Source organism: Bos mutus, chromosome 10, assembly GCF_027580195.1.
Source record: "Bos mutus isolate GX-2022 chromosome 10, NWIPB_WYAK_1.1, whole genome shotgun sequence".
Taxonomy (NCBI): domain Eukaryota; kingdom Metazoa; phylum Chordata; class Mammalia; order Artiodactyla; family Bovidae; genus Bos; species Bos mutus.
In genome coordinates this window covers 24,715,735-24,738,682 of record NC_091626.1, presented here as the reverse complement: position 1 = coordinate 24,738,682, position 22,948 = coordinate 24,715,735, and the positions used below count along the sequence as shown (strand labels likewise).

The following is a 22,948-nucleotide window of genomic DNA, read 5'->3' as shown; positions in this document are numbered from 1 at the left end:
CTGGATCTCTTTCTAAATAAGACTTACAGTTATTTTAGCACCTAGACCTGTGTCTGGCATGTAGTAGGTACTCAGAAAGTATAGGTTGGATGGAGGGTGAATGGAGAAGTGACCATTTTGTTGGTAATGCTGTTGGCATTTGGGAAAGGAAGAGAGGTTAAGTGTGTGAATTTAATTCACCTTGATGACATTGGCATTTCCTCCTTCTTTCTTGTAAGTCAGCAAAAAAAAAAAAAAAAAAAAAAAAGCATGATAGTTTGGGAAGATGGTGGCCACCTGGCCTATTGGTTTATTCAAACATATCAGCACTTTGTCCCCAAGGGACTCACTGCCCCCACAGCTAGGTTCTGGCTCTGTTTTTACAGCTCAGGCTTCTACTGTCATCATAACATCTGACCTAACACCTACAGTGTTCTGTTCATCTTCAAGCTAGTTACACAGATACAAGGGAGAATGACAAGAATGTGAGGCCCTCTTTCTTCTCCCAGCAGGACATTCCCACCCAGTCAGACAGCTGGCAGTGATTGGGAACCTGCCTCTGGTGATACAGAGTCAGGGATCAGCGCCAACATACTTGTTCAGTCTAGAGACCAAACAGCCTTTGTGCATGAAGCAAGGGCTGAATGTGACCAGCAAAATAATCCAAGGTCATCTTTTTCTCAGTTTCAGTTTAATTTAGTGTAACTAATAAAGAGTATTGAGACCTGTGCTATCTTCTAAGTAAGAAAGTTTCTCAAGATACCCATGTAGCAAAGTGAATAACATGCTGTCTTACCTCCCGGCTCCAGGATTCCTCCTTTTTGGCAAAGGACATTAATGTCACTCGGGGCACAGAGTCAGGCCCTAAGAACAGGAGTGTTGGCAAAGATTCAACAACAAGTGGAGAGGTTGTGCCCCATAAGAAAATGAGATGAATGTACTTTTTGTCCCCAAGAGGGGAGACCTCAGGGCTGTGAAAAGTGAGGGTGGAAAGAAGAACAGAGAGACAAGAGAGAGCAAGCCTCCATTCAGAGCCATGAAAACCCCTAGTGCTGAGGTGTCCGAGGACTTTTCAAAGTGGAAATACTGAATATGTGATTTCTAAACTGCCGGGGGTTGGATGGTGCAATGTGTACCCCCTTCTCAAGACCCTCCAATTTCAGTAAAGGCTTCTACCCTCTCAGACACTTTATATGAAGTTGGTTTTTGGTGAAGATGGGTGAAGTTGTATGGAAGAGTCGAGGCAGCATGGGAGACAGTAGGGGTCACTTGGGACTTCATGTTCATCTGAGGTGAGCTGTGATTTCTCCTGGGCGTGAGTAAATGGGTACAGACTCTTTCCAATGCCCAGGGCAGAGGTCATCACAGATAACGTCTGGATTCTACAGAGTTGAACATACTGTCTCAGCCATGTAGGGTTTATAGACAAACCAGTCAAAGACAACAACAGGGATTAATAGAATAATTGGCAGGATGAAGCAGGATGTAGCATAAACAGTATGAAATTGTGCTTTAATCCTCTCTCCTTCTCAGACAAACTATTAGATCTAGAAATCCAAGGATGAGAAAAGGAATGTTCAGGGGGCAATACAAGACTGCCTCTTTAAAGGATATACCTGAAGTTTATTCGGTGAAAATTCTGAGAAGTCAAATTTAGATAAAGAAGATAGTGATTGCCAGGGCTCATCACTGAGAAAGAATCAGCCCCAAATTGCCAGATCTCAGTTGGAGAGAGCTCTGTCATCTGAGGGCTTCCCTGGTAGCTCAGTTGGTAAAGAATCTGCCTGCAATGCAGGAGACCCTGGTTCAATTCCTGGGTCAGGAAGATCTGCTGGAGAAGAGATAGGCTACCCACTCCAGTATTCTTGGGCTTCCCTTGTGGCTCAGCTGGTAAAGAATCCACCTGCAGTGTGGGAGACCTGGGTTTGATCCCTGGGTTGGGAAGATCCCCTGGAGAAGGGAATGGCTACCCACTCCAGTATTCTGGCCTGGAGAATTCCATGGACTATATAGTCCATGGAGTCACAAAGGCTGAAGTCTCACTCACGTGACTGAGTGACTTTCACTTCACTTCACTCCACTGTCATTTGAATACCACCAGGAAAGTGTCCCTGGGAAGATGCCATCAGCAAGATAGTGGCTCTAACAAGAACCTGGCATTGCCTGCAGGATTGGGGTTCATGATTTGCCCTCACCACATGGTATTGGTTTGACCTTCTCTCTTTGCTGGGCAACAGGCACATGAGCAAAGAGCTACAAGGAACCAGCTCATCCTACTTGGTCAAAGGCATCCACTCTCAACTAGCCCAATGTGCTGAGGGGCAGAGACGATCACTGAGCTACTCAGCAAGTTTGATAGAACTGTAATCCATGGTATTAGTCGATCTCCCTCCCTGTGGTAGTCAGTCTCCATATATAGCCCCATCAGGGCTTTCCTCTTTGTATACAGGGACTGCTTCTTCTATGGAAAGGGGACACCTCCCCCACTTTTCATCCAGGCTGGCCTTGATGTCTTATTTAACCGACAGAGTATGGCAGGAGTAATATTCTGGGAACAGATCATAAAACAGCTCTTGGTCATTTGAAACATTTGCTCCTAAGACATTCTTTCTTAAAAACCTATTGGTTATGAGAAACCCAAGTGATCAGGGAGATCGTGGAGGTTGAGAGCATTGGCTGAGCTTCTGGCCAAAAACCAGCATCATCTGCCATGTGATGAGCCATCTTGGATGTCCAACCCAGTCCACCCTTCAGATGACACCACCCCCAGCTACTGTCCATCTACAACTCTTGAGAGACCCGAAGTGAGAACCTCCCAGCTGGGCCCAGTCAACTCATGGGATGCTGAGAGAGAAGAATAAGTTGTTGTTTCAAGCCACTGAGTTTGAAGATGGTTTGTTCCAGAGTAACAAACAACAGGACCACTCCTTGTTGAAGTATTAGGACCCTCAGGTTTTCTTGGAGCATTAAGTAATATTGTGATTGTTTCTTCAATAACCTTCATCTTGAGATGGACTCATTGGTTATTCACTCTTTAAGGAACAATCCCTTGTTTCATAATTTTTCCAGTAACTCGAAACCTTTTGAAGATAGCTTGATGTTTTTATAGATAGATGCTTATTCTGAATCTGGCTTTATTGTTCTCAATTTGGGAGAACAGCTGGAATGAAAGACAGACTCCCTGGGAGAGCCACCTGTCTTGGCTGTGTTAATTTGGGCTGCTCAGTGGGAGGCTGGAATTTGGTGAGAAGCAATGGGCATGGAAGAGAAATTAGAGTTGGAAAAAGGCATCTAGCTAGCAAATAGAAATATAAGGACACATCGATGTCAATATAAAGACACATCATCTACATTACTTACTGTACACATTTTCTTACTGATTTCCCTTTAGTGTTAAACACGTGCTGTGTGAAAAGCACTATGATAAATACAGAGATGTGGTCTCTGCCCTCAGAGAGCTCACAAGATAGCTGCAAAGACAGTGGCATAAACCCTTTAAAAGTTAAGTGATGGTACAAAACCATAATTAGAGATGTGTCATGAGAAAGCCTTTCTATACAATGGATGAAAATAGAGGGGCTCTGAGTTCCATGGATTATCTGAGTGAGACCAAGGGAAAGTTATGGTACTAGTCACCTGGGGATGGATGTCCAGAGATAACTTTTCAGAATTATTTTATAACCACAGAGACCATTCCATGGTAGCAACATGTTCACATCTGATCTTGAACCTTCAAAGGGATGGTTCTTCAAATAACCAAGAGGTACAAGAAAGACATGTATAGGAAAGTTATATCCAAGAAGCTTTTAATAGAATAGATCCCAATGACCAGATTATTAGAAGAAAAAGAGCAGATATAGGGTGCCCAGACACAGAAATAGGATTGTGAATAATGAGTAATTGAAGGAACCCAGATGTACTAGGTTGAATAGTGTCACCTAAAAATTCAAGTCCTTCCCAGAATCTCAGAATGTGACTTTATTTGGAAACAGGACCATTAAAGATGCAATTAGTTAAGATGAGGTCACCCTGGGGTAGAGTAAGCTCTTACTCCAATATGTTGCTCTTGTTGTTTAGTTGCTAAGAGTTGTGTTCAACTCTTTTTCAACCCCATGGACTGTAGATCGCCAGGATCCTCTGTCCATGGAATTCCCCAAGCAAGAATATTGGAGTGAGTTGCCGTTTTCTTCTACAGGGGATCTTCCCGACCCAGGGATTGAGCCTGCGTTGACTGCATTGGCAGGCGGATTCTTTACCACTGAGCCACCAATTGGAGGGAAGTCCAATCCAATATGACTGATGTCTTTATAAGGAGAGAAAACAGAAACACTGGCACATACAGAGTAAATGCCATGTGAAAAACCAGATACAGAGGCAGAATACCATGTGATACAGATACAGATACAGAATACCATTCTAACAGAGGCAGAATACCATGTGATGACAGAGGCAGAGATTGGAGTAATGCATGAGCAGGCCATGGATGCCAAGGATTTCTGGCAGCATCAGAAGCTAAGAAGAAGGCATGGAACAGGTTTTCCTCTAGAGCCTTCAGAGAGAGTGTGGCCCAGTTAACACCTTGATTTCAGATTTCTAGCCTCTAGAACTGTGAGAGAATCAATTTCTATTTTAAGCCGTCCAGTTGCTTGTATGTTGGCCAACTAGGAAACCGCCACACCAGGGTAGCCTGTCTCTCCAAAACTCCTTGTTTCTGCTGAAGGCTGAGCTTGCAGCTCCCTGTATATCCAGACATCTGTCCTAGGCCATCTAGAGACACCCCTGGCTCTCTGGCTTACCCCCAAAATGGCCCTTATCCTCCACCACTCTTCCCCCTGCCACCACCAAGGAACCTGGTGGGATGAATACGGCTCACTGCTTGCAAACCAGAAAGTAGTGATGCTGGTGGTGGACGTGTGTCCATAACACAGTCACGACAAAGACTGAGCACCTTCCCACACCTGGCTCTCTGGGCACCGCCACTGATTGGGGTATAGCTGTCATCAGCACCATCCCCGAAGAGCCCTGCAACCTTGTGGCCATCCCAGGTCACAGCACGATCCTGGCAAAAGCAGATGCGTTCCTGCAGCTCGGTGGGGCTTCCATTTGTTGCTTGCCTCAATAGTAACAGCGCTTTTTGTCCTCCGGAAAGCTGTTGAGTTTGATTCTGTGGCTTGAGTTTGAGAGACTCTAGGATCTGTCTTCTTGGCTCATTACAGAAAGCCCAGCCTTGAACACTGGGGGAAAAAAAAAATCTATCTTGGAATTCCTCATTGTTGGTGGCTCAAATGGTAAAGAATCTGCCTGCAATGTGGGAGACCTGGGCTTGATCCCTGGATTGGGAAGATCCCCTAGAGGAGGGCATGGCAACCCACTCCAGTATTCTTGCCTGGGAAATTCCATGGAAGACATCATAAAAAAAGTTTGTGTCTATTTTTAAAAAGAAGGGAAATATGTGGATGTGATCGCTGTGTGTGAGCTGTAGGGCTCACAGCTTAGTGCTTGCAGATAAAATGCACCTTCCTTACATCATTTGCGGAGGCTACAGTGTAGTGGTTCTGAACCCTGTGGGCAAGAGCCTTTTAATGTGGCTAGCATTCATTCCACACCAACACACTTTCTGTTTCCACCTTCCGTCCTTGGCAATAGAGCTGCATGGGGAGCATATGTTTGGACTTGGGGAGTGAAGAGACGACTACTGTTGAGCTCCTGCAAAAAGCCTGAAAATGAATGGAATATTTTCTCCACCGGTTTTTGAAGTTTTCTTGTATCAAGCCAGATGACAATGAAACTGTTCTGTGTTGTGCTTAGTCACTCAGTTGTGCCCGATTCTTTGCAACCCCATGGACTATAACCTGCCCGGTTCCTCTGTCCATGGGGATTCTCCAGGCAAGAATACTGGAGTGGGATGTCATGCCCTCGATGACAATGAAGCTACATACTTCGTTATTTGGCTCTCCAGAGATATACCTTCACCACCCTAGAATTTAATATCATGCTTTTGACTTTTGTTGAAAGCATTTAATTCACAGACACATGCTGTTATCTCCCACTCAAGTGGTGGACCAGCAGTGGGATCTTAGCCCCACCTCAGACACACAGAATTGGAATTCCCAGCTTAACAAGATCCCTGAGTGACTTAAGTGCACATTAAACTCTGAGAAGTTTGCATGTTATGAAAAAACTCAAATGAACTTTTTGGCAATCCAATAGCTGTATGTAAAAGTTTCCTGCACTTTTTTTTTTAAATAAAGGTATCAGAAATATCATTCATTGTGTTTCAATGCTCCTTATGTAAAGACTTGTGAGGCACTTCCTCTTATAATTCAATACTAGAGCAAAAGTTGTCTTTACTGACAAACTTAACATATTACCTCTTTCAAACATTGAAAGTGGTTCAATCCATTCAAATCTCTTTTTATCTTGGCTCCAAGGAAGCTCTAAAAAATGTTTTTGTTCACTGGCAGTAGTTCCCCCAGCCTAGGTTTTCTGGTATAATAACCATCCCCTACTAAGACTTATCATCACTCGTTTTTATTACTATTCTTTTCTATATTGGGGTGTCCCTGGTGGCTCACTGGTAGAGAATCCACCTGCCAATACAGGAGACATGGGTTCGATCTCTGGGTTGGGAAGATCCCCTGAAGGAGGAAATGGCAACCCACTCCAGTATCCTTGCCTGAGAAATCCCATGGACAGTGGAACCTAGTGAGCTACAGTCCATGGGGTTGCAAAAGAGTTGGACGTGACGTAGCAGCTAAACGACAACAACCAAGATTCACCATTACTTGTTCCTATTATCATACTTGCCTATGTTTAAGGGTTTGGGGATTTTGTTATTGTTTTGATTTTGTAATTGTGTGTTCTTGTAAACCTCTGATTCTTTTTGGACCTAAGTTAAACATCAATAAATCAATGGATATCAAAAAAGGGGGGGGAAATAAATATTGGTAGACCAATGTGTCTCAGAGTTTAATGTGCACTTAAATCACCCAGGGATCTTGCTAAGCTGTGGATTTCAATTCCACGGGTCTGAGATGGGTCCTGAAGTTCCACTGCTGGTCCACAGACTACCACTTGAGTGAGAGATAGCAGTATATAGCTCATGAACTAGAAATCTGTTGCTGCTTAAAGAAGTCAGAGGAGTAAATGCAGCAAAGGAACTGTAAATGGAAAGAAGCGGAAGGAAATATTTTCATCTTCCAACACCAAATGAATAAGACCAACTAACTCTCTGTCCCCCCTCCCTGCACTTTGGTTTGGAGAGAGTCCCATGGACGTGAGGCAGCATGGCAAAGCTGAGGGCTGTGTTCTGGAACCGCACAGTCTGGACTTGAGCCTCAACTCCATCCCTTCCTAGTGTGTCTTTGGGTAAATTGTCACCAGGCCTCAGTTTCCCTATCTGCAGAATGGGGACGGTGTTAGTACATTTTTCACAGTAGCTTCAAGGACTCAGTGAGTTAACAGGTGTGAAGGCTGGGAACGATGCCTGGACCATTGTAGACACTGTGCAGGTGGTGGTTAAATCAATGAATGGATGCAACATTCTGCTTCTAAGCACCTGTATGGGGTTTATCCTGGATGAGTTGATGTATTTCTGATCAGTTGAACATCACTTGGTTCTAAACTGGACTCTGTTTTTCCCCTGGGAATTGAGGAAGGGGCAGGAGGTGGGGGCAGCATCTTTGATGAAAGATCAGATTCACAAAGCATCCTCAGTCTTTAAGTGAAAAAAAATAAACGTATGGAGTCAAGAGTTGGACCTATGACTGACAGGAGTGGCCCAGGGAAGCCAAATCAGCAGAGTTGTTGTATGTCCTGTAAGCAGCACTTGGCGAGCATCCCCTCGACGTGGCCCCTTTCAAACACTCTTTAAAGAGACTTTTACCCTTGGCTAGTGTTGGTGTAAAAAAGACCACATTAAGCATTTGTACAGGTTTGATGGAATCTGTCACTTAAATGAGACATTTCCCTTTGGCCTGTGACAGCTAAATAAATTTGAGTTGTTGAAGAAACTGTGCTACAGGTTTCTGCCTGGTATTAATCACCTTTTAAACCTTTGTTCCCTCTCCCAAAGCAAAGAGCCCAGCCAGCAGCGAGTGAAGAGATGGGGCTTCTCTTTCGATGAGATCTTGAAGGACCAGGTGGGGCGGGACCAGTTTCTACGATTCCTGGAGTCGGAATTCAGTTCAGAAAACCTCAGGTACATCTCTCCAAGGTTTGAGTTGTGCGCAGAGTATCTGAAGAAATTTACATCATCAGTTTCCCTCGCCACCTCCCTTTCTCAGTCAAATGCTATGGCTCAAATTCAAATTCCAATTAATGTGGCCAAGGTTGGAGAACAAACTTTATGTTCAAGCTTTATTATCACTGGATGAGCACCCACCAACACCACAGTGTTTGGTTCTTTAAATCCAGATGACATGTGTTCAAGCTATTGGAAACATATCTTCAATAATAAGTCAATGGTCGAATGGATTTAATGACACCATCCTTACACTAAAACCATAAAACCATGGAGCTCCATGGCAGAAAGGGAGCTCAGAGACCTTTCCCTTTAAAACTTTCCAATCTCTGGGGTCCTGAATACTTGACAGGCTAACGAGAAAAAAGAGGGGTCAGTGGGTTCACTTCAGAATTTCAAGAAGTCACAGTTAATACTGTTCAAGAACTGGAGATGTAACTCTAAAAGCTAATCAAAATATACTTTTCTTTTTGGGGGGAGTTCTAGCAACTCCATGTAGTGGTTGCTTTGGTCACTTGATGCCAGTGAAAACATTGATTGTTCTATTGGTCTGTGAGTAATCAAGATGGGGAAAATGTACTAATGTGCTGATAGTTACTGTCTAGTAGAAAAAAAAACTTTTAAAACATGGGGTTCATTGTAAGAGAAAAGAAAGGGAGCTTGTAAAAAGGGGTAGGGATGGTGGTCATGCAAAACTGAGTAACCTGGGATTTATTCAGGCTTTCATTGTATTAGATGTAGAAACAGAGACATACAGAAAATGTGGCTTATCTAAGACCCTGACTCATCTTGGCCAAGTGTTGGCTTCTCAGTGGGTAAGATGGAAATCTCAGTGTTTTCTGGGCACCAGGATCTCTTTTACATACAAGGTTAATTCCCGTCTTCCAATGGCATTTTTCCAAAGAGTGACTTTATTAATTTTTTTTTACTTTAAAAAGACCATATGCTGTGAACAAAAGACTGTGTGCTATAGTGTTAATGCGCAAAATCCATGTTATATATTCGGAGTTGGAGACCATATCAGTTCTGTACATCAATCAAATGATATTTATCACACACCTATGCTGTCTCCAGCCCCCAAGAATCTGCTGAGGGGGTGTAAGAAAGACAAGATGCATGATCTTTGCCTGCAGCAACCTTGTCGGTCCTTGAAGAAAACACACAAGAAATCCTTAAATCATTAAATGAATATAAATGAGTGTAAACTCTGAGAACCATTTTGGTAATGTTTTCAAAACATCCTACCAGACTAGGCACATCATAAGCTGGGCTTTGAAGAGTGTACAAGATACTGATGTAGACAAGAAAGAGGGAGGGGGGCTGCTCTCAGCTGGGAGACCCTGAGAGCGGAGCTGTGGTGGGGGGACCCTCGCACACCACGCAGTCCTGGGAGGATGGGTAGATGCTGATTAACTGGACTAGCGAGGCTGTTCCAGGTGGCTGTGTACCTATTGTAAACCAGATAAGGTTGAATATCTGATTTCAGGTTATAACACAGAAGAGCTCTTTTCTTGTGCTGAGGCATTATTCTACACTTTGCTTCAATTCCTAATTGAGTATTTGTAATAGAAGGCTTGACTCTGGACCACTTTATCAGGATGGTGCTCAGACCAGCCTCCTAGGCCGTGCCTGCAAGTGTCCTGGGTGGGAAACCACCCCCTCTGTGGCCAGCATGCTGTGCCCAGGCAGACTCTGCATGACTAGTTCAGCCTCAAATCCCACCCTCAGCCTGGTCCCCATGAGCTAGCCCTGGGGGTTCTCCCCGTGTTCCCTGCTCATCCCTGTCCACGGGGCCCCAAGATGGAGTGGTGCGTGGTTTGTGGTTTAGTCACGAAGTCATGTCCAACTCTGGGCAACCCCATGGACTGTAGCCAGACTCCTCTGGCGTGTGTTGCCATTTCCTTCTCCAGGGGATCTTCCCCACTCAGGGATCGAACCTGGGTCTCCTGCATCACAGGCGGATGCTTTACCAACTGAGCTACTCCAAAAGCCCGTGGAGCTGTATAGAGGCTCCCTTTACCTGGCTATTTCTCAGCCACCTGCACTATTGTGGAGATGTGGAAGGAGGACCACAGCATCCTGGTCCTTGTGAGGGGCCCTGAGTGAGAACATGAACTGGTTCAGCACTGCCTTGCCCAGTCTGAGTGTAGCCAGGGCCATGAAATCTGCATGCATTTCAGGCCAGGAGCACACAGTGGAGGGTGTCCCTGGCAGGTGTCAGGGCCTCCTCCTGCCTTACCGCCTGTACTCTGCCAGCGCCTCGCTCCAGGAGGGCTGCAGTCAGTCCTGGGTGAGAGAGTGCATGTGAGCGGGTGTGAGTGTGCAGTAACTAATCTCCTCCCCCAGCGTGAATGCATAAATCCAGACTTAAAGAGGGTCCCTTCTGATCTGTGACAGGAGAGCGGATAAAGGAAATAGAACAACCTGAGATAAAAAGTATAGCCCAAGAGCTTCTAAAATCCTCTCTGCAAGCCCAAATTCTACTTGTATGATAGCATAATTGGATATATAGGGGAAGCTTTGGTTTTAAATCACACAACTTTAGGACTCTTGGGTCACCTAGAACCAGGTCCTTTCCTCCGCCTCCATTTGCAGTCATTCCTGTGGCCACAGATACCAGCCTGGCGTCCACTGTGACCCAGGTCCTGAGGGTGCAGAGTTGAATGCATCTCACCCCTCACCCAGGGCATCCTCGGGGGGCCCTGTGGCTGCACCTCCCCTGTGGTCCCTGTGAAGGGTGGATGCCAGGGCCATGCCATGTGGCACAGTTTGAGGACACTGCCCATCTGTGGTGCTGGCCATGCCGGGATGGTCCTTCCTCCCCTGGACTGGTCAAGCCCAGGCAGCTGGCCTTGGAGCAGGGGAGAGAAAGAGACTGACCGGGACTCAACTGGATCCACTGCAAAGGCTTCTCCACGTCTGTCTCCCCAAGCTCCTTTGCATCTCTCCAGTGAAAGGGGTACTTAGAGCGTGATGTTTTTGCATGATGCCTAGAAAAATCTTGCCAGCTCACCAGCCAAGTGGTTCAGTCTCTGCCAGTGCTTCAGAATACAGAGAAGAGGAGCCCCAGAGAGGCATAGGTGTTGCTTTCACCACAGCAAAAGGTCACCCTGGATCCTTTAAGGAAAGAGGTCTATGGTCATACAAGTTGACATCTTCTTTCATCATTTTTTGGGGGGTGAGCCTGTGAGATGAGGGAGGGGCAACACCTCCAAGCACTGGAGGCCACATGGCCAGGGCATCTGCGGCAGACAGCAGGGCTCATGGTTGTGGGCTGCTTGTAGGCTGAGCCCAGGGCTCCATTTGGATAGGGTGGGCACCCCCACGGGAGACAGCTGTTTGCTCAGAGCCTCTAGAACACATGCAAGGTGGGACCTCCTGGTTCTGAAGCAGAGGGTCCCAGGGAGTGGTCTGGCTTGGTCCCTCTCTTTTCTCTGTGTGCTTTCCTAGAAGGGTGACAGGAACCCCTTGCCCCTTGCCACCTTTGCCCCCTCTCTTGCACAGCAAATCTTTTTTGTTTTGTTTTGTTTTTGGTTGTGCCGAGAGGCACGCAGGATCTTAGCTCCTGGGCCAGGGATCGAACCCACACCCCCTGCCGTGGAAGCACAGAGTCTCAGCCACCAGACCACCAGGGAAGTTCTACGACCTGCACAAGTCTTCATCCTCCCTGACTTGACCACCACTGCCTCTCGGCAGGGCACGAGTTAAAAATCAAAACCCGCAGCCAAGAGCATCCCCCTTACATTTTTTATGAGCTGTAACGTCTCCTGAGAGAACGTGGTTGTTCTTCTAACCTGCAGATTGATTATCCTGGTTCCACACAGTGTCAGCTGAAGGGAGAAGCAATTAAAGACAGCGCAGGAGTGTTAGCAGTTTGTCCCGGAGCGCTCCAGCCTCCCAGTTGCCCCAAGTCCTAGGAAGACTCCGGGAGGTGGGCCAGGCCCGGTGGGCTTCCCCGAGAACCGAACACATGGTTCATGGGGACAGAGGTACTCACACGGCACTCAGACAACCTGTGGCATTTGGGCCACTACCTCGTGAATGTCACTCAGCTCGGGTGGTGCTGCTGGTGGTGAGATCCCAGCCCAAGCAGAGACCAAGTCGAGTGACAGCGGTTGTTCCTGAGTCTCTGTTGGCCAGCAGAGGGCACAGAGGCCCTTCCTTCTGCGTGGAGCTGGCTTTTCCCGGGAACAAACGAAAAGCTGGGTTTTTATAACACATGACAATCCTAGTTGATGAGAAGATAGGTAAGCAAAGAACCAGGGCCTGGCCAGACCTCCTGGAAGGACGGAGCGCCGCCCACTGCTTCATGGTTCCCCTTGTTGCAGCCAGCCTTGAGGAGGAGACCCCATTCCATGTTAGCACCCTGGCCCCGCGGGAGACAGAAGGCCAGCTGGAGCAGCCCTGGATGGCCCTCAAGTCCCATCCCCAGCTGCTCGGTATGGGGTTGGGGGGGGCGTTCTGAGCCCAGGCTGCCTCCCCGAGAAGGCCAGTTGCCCCCCCACCAGCATTCCTAAGCCAATGACAGGAATCGGATGTCGGCCCTGGGCTGCCTCCCCCGTCTCTGCTGACTCCGGCAAAGCAGGACAGGTGATCTCCCTGGTACCCGCGCATCTGCCTGGCCTGCCAGTCGTGACAGCCCTTCTGCTGCCAGAAGCCACGGAGGCTAATGCAGGGTGGCTGATCCGGGGCCGCTGACAGTCTCTCCTCCCCGCTGGCGTCCTGGAGAAGCAGTGGTACCTGCGGGCTTGTGATAAGAGCAGGACCGGCGCAGGCCTCAGTGGGCCTCCCATCTGTCTGTAAGAGATGGGCGAGGGGAGCTTCTAGGGCTCTTTCGAGGGGAGGGTGGCCAGGCAGTCGGGGCTCAGAGCCCCCAGCTCAGGTCCATGGGCTCACAGATGGCCAATACAAACCAAGCCTGTGAAAGTGAAAGTCGCTCAGTCATGTCCAACTCTTTGCGACTCCATGGACTATACAGTCCATGGAATTCTCCAGGCCAGAATACTGGAGTGGGTGGGTAGCCTTTCCCTTCCCCAGGGGATCTTCCCAACCCAGGGATCGAGCCCAGGACTCCCACATTTTGGGCGGATTCTTTACCAGCTGAGCCACAAGGGAAACCAAGCCTGTACTGAATTTCAAACTGGCACAAACGTTCTTCAAAGCCAGTGATGGGAAACACGTATGGGATGTCAGGATAGGGTTGTGACAGCATTTTTACTGTCACCTGAGAGAGATAAGGCAGCTCATCTCCAAGGCAGATGGAAGGCCGAGAGGGTCCCCATGCGTGCAGGGAGAGAAGACTGCTGTCTGGGGGGTGTCATCCCTCTTCCTCTCCATCCTCCCCGTCCCCGTCCTCCCCTCAGCTCCTCCTTCTGTTTCTCCTCCTCCAACATGCCTGTTGTTTCTTTTTATACTTTTTTTTTAATTCTTGGTTTTATATGATAAAGGGAACCTTTTGATTTTTTGTGTATAAAAGTTGATTAAATTTGATTCAGAAATTTTCCTTCCCACCCTCCCCAGACTTCTCTATACCCAGCTGAATGATGTGCATTAATGTGGCTCCCAACTCATTCTGCCGAAAGGACCGCTGAGGCCTCAGGAACCATGGGGAGCCTGCGGCTTTCAGAAGCTGCAGGGTCCTCGAGGCCTCCCCAGAGCTCCATCTCAGAGCAGACTGAGACAAAGGACAGAAGGTGATGCCCACATGACCCTGACTGAGGCATCAGGAAATCACCTGGGTGTCCTCATTTGTATGAGAAATTGCAGAGTCCGGTAGGCTTGGGATGGACCCTGGCCCAAAGGAATTGCTTCCAGCCCAGGACTCAGCCAGAGGTGACTCCCTAGGGCTGCCAGGGACTCACCAAGCTGCACGTCAGTCCTCCTTCCAGGCCTTCCAAAAACCAACACTAGCTCCTCTCTTTAGAGCCGATTTCTTAAATTTTACCTGCCCATCAAAAATGGTCCTCTGGGAGAAGAAAGCCTTTGTAGGTTCTGTCTTCACCAGCTGACCATTTTCACTTGAAAGCACTCGGCCACCTCCTTCATTTCATGGCAGACCTTGGTGGGAGTCGGGGGGCAGAGAGTCCAAGGGAACCTTAGGGAATGGCCAAGGGGGTAGAGGAGACCCCCCTCCCAGCTGAGCTTCAAAGACCCTTCTGAACAACTGAACAGTTAACAGCCCCCTTTGAACTCTGCCCAACTCCCTCCCCGCTCCACCACCACCACCAGTCTGGACTCTGGTTAAAGACTGGCTACTGTTTCCCTCACCCTGGGTGGCCAGAGGACATGATTATGAAAGACCTGACGTGAGCAGAAACATAGAGGGCTGCTGTTAAAGGGCAAGTGAAGCCAACGTCAGTGGCAGGAGCCCCAGGCCTTACCATCCAGCCCCTCCTGACCTGTGGTCACCATGAGGCTGCCCCTACAGCACAGCACCCACCCACGGGGCCTGAGAGTATTGCAGAGTTACACCGGGATGGGACGTGCTCAGACCAATCCACATACTCCTCCCCCTGCTCTGTACCCACTGCGCCAGGAGGAAAGAAAGGCCCAGAAAGATACAGCGATGCCAAGAGGGCAGCACAGCTGGGAGCAGGACTTCCTCATCTTCCGGTTGAGTGAAGCCGTCAAGGCTCCTCCCTGCCTCTTGGTCTTGGCGAGGAAACCATGAGGGTTTTCGTTAGCGAGATCATCAGAATCCCAAATGGTACATCAAGGAGAGAGTTGGAGCTCACAGAGCTCTTGTCTCGCACAAACACAGACCCACACGCAGAGACCACTCCCCCGGCCCAGCCCCCCAGTCTTCTTTCCTGGTGGAAATGAAGCTACGTTACCCGAGTTGGCCACTGGGTGGCACCATTAGGCCATGCACATGGCTCCACACACTTCTCTGAACAGCAACAGAAAAACATGCTTAACCTTTAAAAAAAAAAAAGAGTGCCTCTTACTTTGGGTGAAATTCGATGACAGAATGAATGCACCTTCCTCCATGTCATGGTTCAGCTTCTCTTGTTCCTGCCCTTTCGTTGACTTGAGTATGTGTGATTCCCGTGGCTGCAGGAACCACAGAGCCAGGGACCTGTCCTCTCGTCTCATTGATGGGGAAACTGGCCTGTTTTGTTCACAGGACAGAAAATATGCCACCCAGACCTGAGTCCTGCTGAAATCCCTCTCCAGGGTTGCCTTGGGAACCATCGTCACGACCCAGGGAGCTGTTGTCCAAGCCTTGGCCCTGGCTGCTGCTGTTCTCAGCAGAAAAGAGCTCACAGTGCATGCCCAGCCCCTCCAGCACCATGCACCATGCTGAGGGATTCAGGAGAGGCAAATGTAGTCGTGAACAGGAGGCTTCTCTCTCCAGCAGTCCCTGGAGAATCTTTTGTAGAGGGATCCCCGATATATGTCCCTTCAGCTTTGTTCCAGATGAGCCCACCTGAAATCCAACAGACATTTTCTGAGCACCTGTGCTGCGCTGTGCTTAGTCACTCAGTTGTGTCCAACTCTTTGCAACCCCGTGGACAGAGAAGCCTGGTGGGCTACAGTCCAAGTCCAGTCCTTGCCTGGATTCTCCAGGCAAGAATACTGGAGCGGGTTGCCATGCCCTCCTCCAGGGAACGTGCCAAACACCATGCCCACATTGATGCTGCAAATAGGCTCAGTTTCTCCATCAACAGCATGTATGGCTGGGTCCTTCCAGCTCAAATATTCTTAATGGCTCCAAGATACTGTTGCTTCTGGGATCTTTCTTTCATTTGAATACCTCCAACTGATCCCCACCAGATATGGAAAAGGGACTCACATTGTCTGGGTCGTGGCTTCTATGTCAAACAGTGGTTCCCTCCCAAGGGTGAATTTACCTCCCAGAAGACATTCAGTAATGGCCAGAAACTTTCTGGTTGTCACAAGGGCGGAGAGGATGCCCCTGGAATCTGATGGGTCAAACCCAAGGTTGCTGCTACATATCTTTCTATGTACAGGGCGACTCTTACAACAGAGAATTATCCAGCCCAAAATGGCAACAGTACCGAGGCTGAAAAACCTTGAGGTAGAGAGAGTTTTAAAAAATTAAAAAAAAAAAAAAAAAACCTTGAGGTAGAGAGAGAAAAATCTCTTTTTGGTAACCGGAAGCAAGGCGATCTTCTAACATACATTTAGTGCAATGATGGAGCACCTTTGTATTCTCAGCAGTCCCTGCAGCCTTCATGACCTGGGACATGGCTACTGGGACAGCCAGGGGACAAAGAGTGAGTGCCATGGGATGTCAGTTCCAGGACCACGTCCAACAGAGCAGCTACTGATGGAGCCCCTGGAACGAACTGTCCTTGCACTTCTGTTTCAGGTTCTGGTTGGCAGTCCAGGATCTCAAGAAACAGCCCCTGCAGGATGTGGCCAGGAGGGTGGAAGAAATCTGGCAAGAGTTTCTGGCTCCCGGGGCCCCAAGCGCAATCAACCTGGATTCTCACAGCTATGAGATAACCAGTCAGAACGTCAAGGATGGAGGGAGATACACATTCGAAGATGCCCAGGTTTGCTCATCTCATCAAACATTTCTGTCCCAAGATGTTCATGTGTCAGCTCCACTACCCCACTCCTTGAACACACATCTGAGGTGTCGTATGTAGTTATAATCTCAGCCTTTATTTATGAGGCCATCAATGGGGACCATTCCAGGTGGATGCACAGTGCAATTCCAGGAGGACTGCTTTCCTAAATGAGTTATGTTATTACGTAGAAATAGAAATTTACCATTATGTGTATGTCTTTTCCAGGAAAATCTCAGAAGTGTTTTACAAAACCCAAAGTCCTATAGTAAGTCATAGTAAAATCTGGAAAGTAGAGCACAGCATCAGCAAAGTGGGGAGAGTGGGCTGGAGGGCCAGAGGTCAAGACCATGCTCATAACCACCGCCCTGCACTGTGACCGCCAATCCCACAGTGATGTTTGGGGAACACGTCTGAATTCCATGCCGTGTGCCGTGTGATGAGATACCATCAGAAACAGACCAAAGCCCCTGCCCTCGAGGAAGTTAAAGGCTAGTGGGAGAGAAAGGCAGGGAAACAGGCAATGTCACCAATAAGTGAATGAGCTCTGGGGTGTAAGGAACCCATGAGTTGGCGGGCAGGGGGGTGACAGGGAAGGACACACGACTCTGCACGGCACCGTTAGCACACAGATGCTGGTGAAGCTGGTGGAAGAAACAGAAGCCACCCTAAACGGCAAGCTTAACTTGAGGGCTGGGAGACGCCATCTCTAGAGATAAACATCAGATCCATTTCACACTTCCTGGCCGCTAAGTTTTGTTTCCTCCCACCATCCCACACCCGGTGATAGGGCTTAAGGTTTTGCTCTGTCTCCTCAACCCTCTTTATCTCTTGCACCTGTGGGGTCCCCAGGTGAGAACTGCCCTCCCACAGCCATTATCATCTAATTTAGGAAACTCAGTCTCTGGTGCAGATAACGGCATGAGAAGGGAAATGGTGTCCTCATCATCCCAATTTGCCTTGTTATTTGCTCAGAACTTCAGAATGGAAACACTTGGCAGCCTCAACACCACAACTGTCTTTCATGTGACCCCCTGGTCATGAGTTCCACCGAATGCCTGGGCCAGGTAGATTTGGTTTTGTAGAGTTCAGTGACTTAGCTTTATGAAATCCCGAGTCCCTCACACCCTTTGCAGCTTCAAAGTGAAATATTCAAGTCACGAGAAATCCTTTTTTTTTTTCTGATAGATTTTAGTATGTGTGTGTGTGTGTGTGTGTGTGTGTACCAAGCACATAGTGACATTATCCTGGTGAGGAGAATGATGGAGAAGCTTCATAAGTGATGGAGAAGCTTCATAAGTGATGGAGAAGCCCCGTGGGTGATGGGGAAGTCCCCAGATGAACACTCTGAAGCACAATCCTCAACTCTCCATCATTCATGAAACATGTTTCATGTTTTTTGAGATGAGATGTTTCAAAGGTGTATTTGTCAGAGCCATCATACTCCCTGCCCAGTATTATCACTCTGAGCAAGATGTCAGAAAGGATTTATTTTAATGTTTTATTATTGAAACTTGTGGGCGTTTTTCATGGAAAAGTAGAAACTTTGTGAACCCTCATCCAGCCTCAACAATCATCAATATAAGACCGATCTCATTTTATCTGTGTCCCTGCCTACTTTTTCACCATTAGTTTTAAAACAAATCCAAGACTTAACCATTCCATCTGTAAATACTTAGGTATATATCTCTAACAGAAACTGACCCTTTGGTCTTAACATTCCCGCAATACCTTAAGAAATTAGCAATTATCTCTTAATATCATCAAATGTCGTGCAACTGTTCAAGTTCATAGTATTTCCTAAATGCCATTTTTAAATTCTTATTCAAAATCAGAATCCAAATAAGGCCCACACATGTAGCTCGCCTTGTCTTTTAAGTACATTGTAATCTACAGGCTCCTTTTATGTTCTCCTCACCCTTGAAGTTTATTGAAGGAAGAAGTTGGGTCTTTTGTGCTGGAGAGATCCCGCAGTCTGGATTTTTCTGTTTGCAACCTTGTGTTGCTATTTAATGTGTCCTACCATCTGCATTTCCTATAAATTGCTAGTTTGACTTGGATATTTAATCAGATTTTAGCTTGATTTTTGTGGGCAAAACTACTTCCTAGACTGTGCTGTGCTCTCTTGTCAGAAGGCGTATGATGTCTAGCCATCTCCCTTTGCGGTTTTCACAGCCACTGATGCTCATAGTTTAGATCCGTCAGTTAATTAGGGGTTACAAAATGATGTTCTAACCCTGTCATTCTTTCTTCATTTATTAAGTGAAATACAAATAGTCAAATATATCTACTGTTTGATTATTTAGTAATGCAATTCACATAAGATGGATGGAATATATGTTTGAATCATTTCCTCTATTTGCCAATTTTAAAAATAATGAATAGTTTACTGTCATCTTCCAATGATGACCAATTAGGGTGTTTTTGTGTGTTTGTTAGTATCCTTGTAAACCCATGGGTTTAAGCATATTTGCTATGTTTTAACCCATTTTGTTTATTATTGTTATTGCTGCTTGCATTGTGCCATCTCTGGCCAGTTGGCTCCTTCTGACATGACCCTGGTAGTCTTTGATGTGATCCAAATATCAGGAAAGCTAAGATGATCCAGCCCTTCCCCAGATATGGAATCAGCTAGTTCTTCAAGAATCTAAGAATCCCTTGTTTTTGTTAGTGGGAAATATTTTTAGAGACGATAATCTGGGCATTTGGGGGCACTCATTGTTCCTGGGTTGGTTATCAGTTTTAGACTTTTCCAGTGGCCAAAACTAGGAAATAGGTGGTGGTTGTTTCTGATGAAAATACATCATGAATCATACTGATACTCTGCATTCAAATTCAAAACTACAGGGGATTTTATTTAACCTCTTCTTTCTTAGGTCTGTGCCCCTTTTTCTAGAAATCTGATTCTCAAAGGCACTATCGATGACAGCGTTAGTTCTTCATGTTATTCGCTTTATCCTCCATCACCACAGAGCAGCCTCAAACTCACAACGCCAACGAGCAGCAGCAGTATAATCATATCAGTAGTACTCAGTCATTGCCTGGTGGTGGCACTCGTGGTAAAGAACCTGCCTGCCAATGCAGGGGCAGAAGAGATGTAGGTTCGATCCCTGGGCTAAGAAGATCCCTTGGAAGAGGGCATGGCAACCCACTCCAGTATTCTGCCTGGAGAATCCCCACAGACAGAGGAGCCCCATGGGCTACAGACCATAGGGTCGCAGAGAGTCGCACGTGACTTAACACACGCATTTCAAGTGTGGAAGCACCACAGTTTAGTCAACTGACTATTGAAATTTAGTCAATATGCCTATCAAATATTTCTTGACATTTATATTGTTACTAAGTCAAGAAATATTTGATGGGAAAGCTTGGGAAGTCAGCACATCATGCCTTGATGTGCTTCTGGATATACAGCCTCCATTAGCACAGTTCTCTGCCATTTTTCAGGTAAATACTCACAAATATTGGGTTGGCCAAAAAGTTCCTTTGGTTTTCATTAACATTGTACAGAAAATCTCCAATGAACTTTTTGGCCAACCCAATGTATTGTGTCTCCTTACTGAAGTAGACTAGACATGTAGATACCCAAAGAAAGCATTTGTAACCTCCTCATCATCTGTAAGACTGGGATGCTGTGACTTCTAGTAAAGCACTCTTCCTAAACCGGTTTCTCTTTTCAGCACATTCCGTTTTGTTTCTCAAGTGTGCTTTCATCGTAAGTACACCAAGTGCTTCTCCCTAGCACTGTGACCTTGGGCAAGTTCCTTAAACTCTGAGTTTTCTTCCCTCATCTGTACAGAGATACAATGGTACCTATGCTGTGGAAAGGGAATTAGGTGAAATAAAACATATCAACGACTAGCAGTGTCTGGCCCACAGTAAAACATTGCAAGTTTGTCTTATTAATGTCATTAATATTCTTTTCTTATACTTTTGTGTTTAACAAATTTGCTTTAAAAAAAATTCACATAACTGTATGTAACCTTAGTACCCAGAGATAACCCCTGTTCTAGTACTTTTTCCTCTTTCTCAATTCATGTGTATAGACTGGCTGTGCAAATAGGTTGATTCTGTAGCCTGTCTTTTACACTAAGAGTTGGTTTAAAAGGCTGAATTTCTTCTGTGAATGGCCAGACGGTTTAAATTTTGAGCTTTGTAGGTCATAGAGTCTATATTACTGGTACTCAGTTCTGCCATACCAAAACAGCCACACTGTCATAGTGTAACAATGGAAAATACATCAATAAGTGGGCACGGCTGTGTTGAAAACCTTTATTTTTGGACTCTGAAAGCTCATGAAACATTATTCTCCTTTTGAGTTTTCTCAGTCACTTAAAAATATAAAAACCATTCTTAGGACATAAAGAAGTAGACAGCGGGGGCAGAGTTTGAGATCACTGGGCTGAATAATATACCATGAAAATCATTGAAACATTTCAAGAAATCCAGAAAGATAGAAGATAACGGGTTGGGAGCCATTAATCTTTCATTTATATGGGAGAGAGGGTTAGAGGAGACCTTGGTATAGTAACAGTAACCCACCAACCTCCATGAGTGTTTCTGCATTGGGGTTGAGTATTCTAGAGCCCGCGACCAAGGGGAAGTCAGTCGGTAAGTACCATGATCCCCACCCTGCCTGGCCAGCCCTGCTGCCTGCACTGGCTGCACAGGTGTGACTTCAAGGTTTCCAGGTAAGGGGGAGAGGGCTAAAATCCAGCCAGAACTTGCTCTCAGATCTCCCAACTTGCCAGTCAGGTCTACTGCTCAGATAGCACTGCCCCTGGGTTATCAGAGCTGAGGGTCTGGTTGTCATGCAGAGACCTGGAGAAACTCTGGTCCCCAGAGAAAATCCCCAAGCCAGGGAGCAGGCTCTGATCCTAGCCACATGCTCTGTCTAGGCCTGTAGGATTGTTCCTGTAAGCCCTTTACGCTTGCTTGTGGTCACTCAGTTTGCCCATCTGAGAAGTGGGAATGATGACACCTAAGCCCTTTGGAACACCCCCCACTGGGATCAGAAGCCACCCAACAGTGGTCAAAGAACCAATAAACATGTGAATATCTGGGGTCAGTAGCTGGAGTGAAGACTGAGACACGGTTGTGGATTCATTTGAAATGGGCCCCCGGGGAGGGGGTGTAAGCTCTCTCTGAGGGTTCTGTTTTTCCATGTGACCACAGGCATTGTTACAGCAAAGTTAATTGCCTGTGTTTGCTTCCTGTGGAAATATCCCACGAGACGCCCTGTCAGCATGGGCCCAGCATTTGCATTTGTGTTTTGCCTATCCATTTGGCTTCTTTGAAAATTTGGGCCAAGATCAAATCTTCCATAAAGGTCTGTGGGCTGTGACCATAGCCCTCAGCTGTTTGCTGTGTTGTTCCAATTTCACAGATTTAGCTTCGTGAGGGGAGAAAAAGAAGAAAAATGAGCCATGGCTTTTTTTTATGGACTCAGTTCTTTATGCTAGGGATTGAGTTCTGTCTTAATGCTGGGGCATCAGGAGAGCTACATTGCCACCATTTGCCTTGTCGTCTCAGGCAAGGATCTTGACGATTTGTGCCTTAGTTTTCTCATCTGTAAAATGGGGATGATGTCTTCTCTAAGCCCTCTAAGGGTTTTTGAGAAATCAAATGAGCCAATAGCCCTGAAAACTCTTTGAATAAGTGCTATATCCTTATATGTGTGAACTCACAAAAATTAATGGCTTTAGTATTTCCTGAGGTCTCATAATTCCAAGCTAGATCTAAACTCCCAAGATGTCTGCTCTTGGAAGGAGTTCCTTATGGGGAAAAGCAAAAATAAAAGGTATGTAGGAGCCAGATCTGGGGCACCTTGGGTGTCTTCCTAAGGAATTTGAATTTTCTCACCCTGAAGACAGTAGGAAAGCATTGAAGGCTTAGAGCTGAAAGAGGAAGAATCAAACGGTGGTAGGCAGAGCAATAGGAGCCAAGAGAGACCTGAATCTCTGGGCTTGTTGTCTGAAGCACTGCTGGTGGGTTTCGAGGAGAGAATGAAACCACAGGAAGTATCGTGAGCCTAAGGCTTCCTCTTAGGGCTTTCACGTCTTCCCAGAGCCTTTGCAGGTGGCAGGAGGCAGGCGGGAGTCAGCTGGCTGGTACACAGGCTGCCTGGCTTCAGTTTTAAGTCTCAGAGTATCTGAGAATGTTGAAGCCTGGCTTGGAGAATTTTGAGCAT

The 22,948-nt window shown here is 46.7% G+C and overlaps 1 protein-coding gene across 15 annotated transcripts in view; it reads left to right on the top strand.

Annotated features, from left to right (window-relative positions):
• Nucleotides 1-22,948, top strand: part of RGS6 (regulator of G protein signaling 6) — a 618,392-nt gene that overhangs the window by 546,485 nt on the left and 48,959 nt on the right. For all 15 annotated transcript variants that reach the window (XM_070377601.1, XM_070377604.1, XM_070377600.1 and 12 more), the window contains 2 exons: nt 8,054-8,179; nt 16,557-16,743. In XM_070377601.1, coding sequence (XP_070233702.1) covers nt 8,054-8,179; nt 16,557-16,743 — 313 coding nt within the window. The remainder of the gene's footprint in view (nt 1-8,053; nt 8,180-16,556; nt 16,744-22,948) is intronic.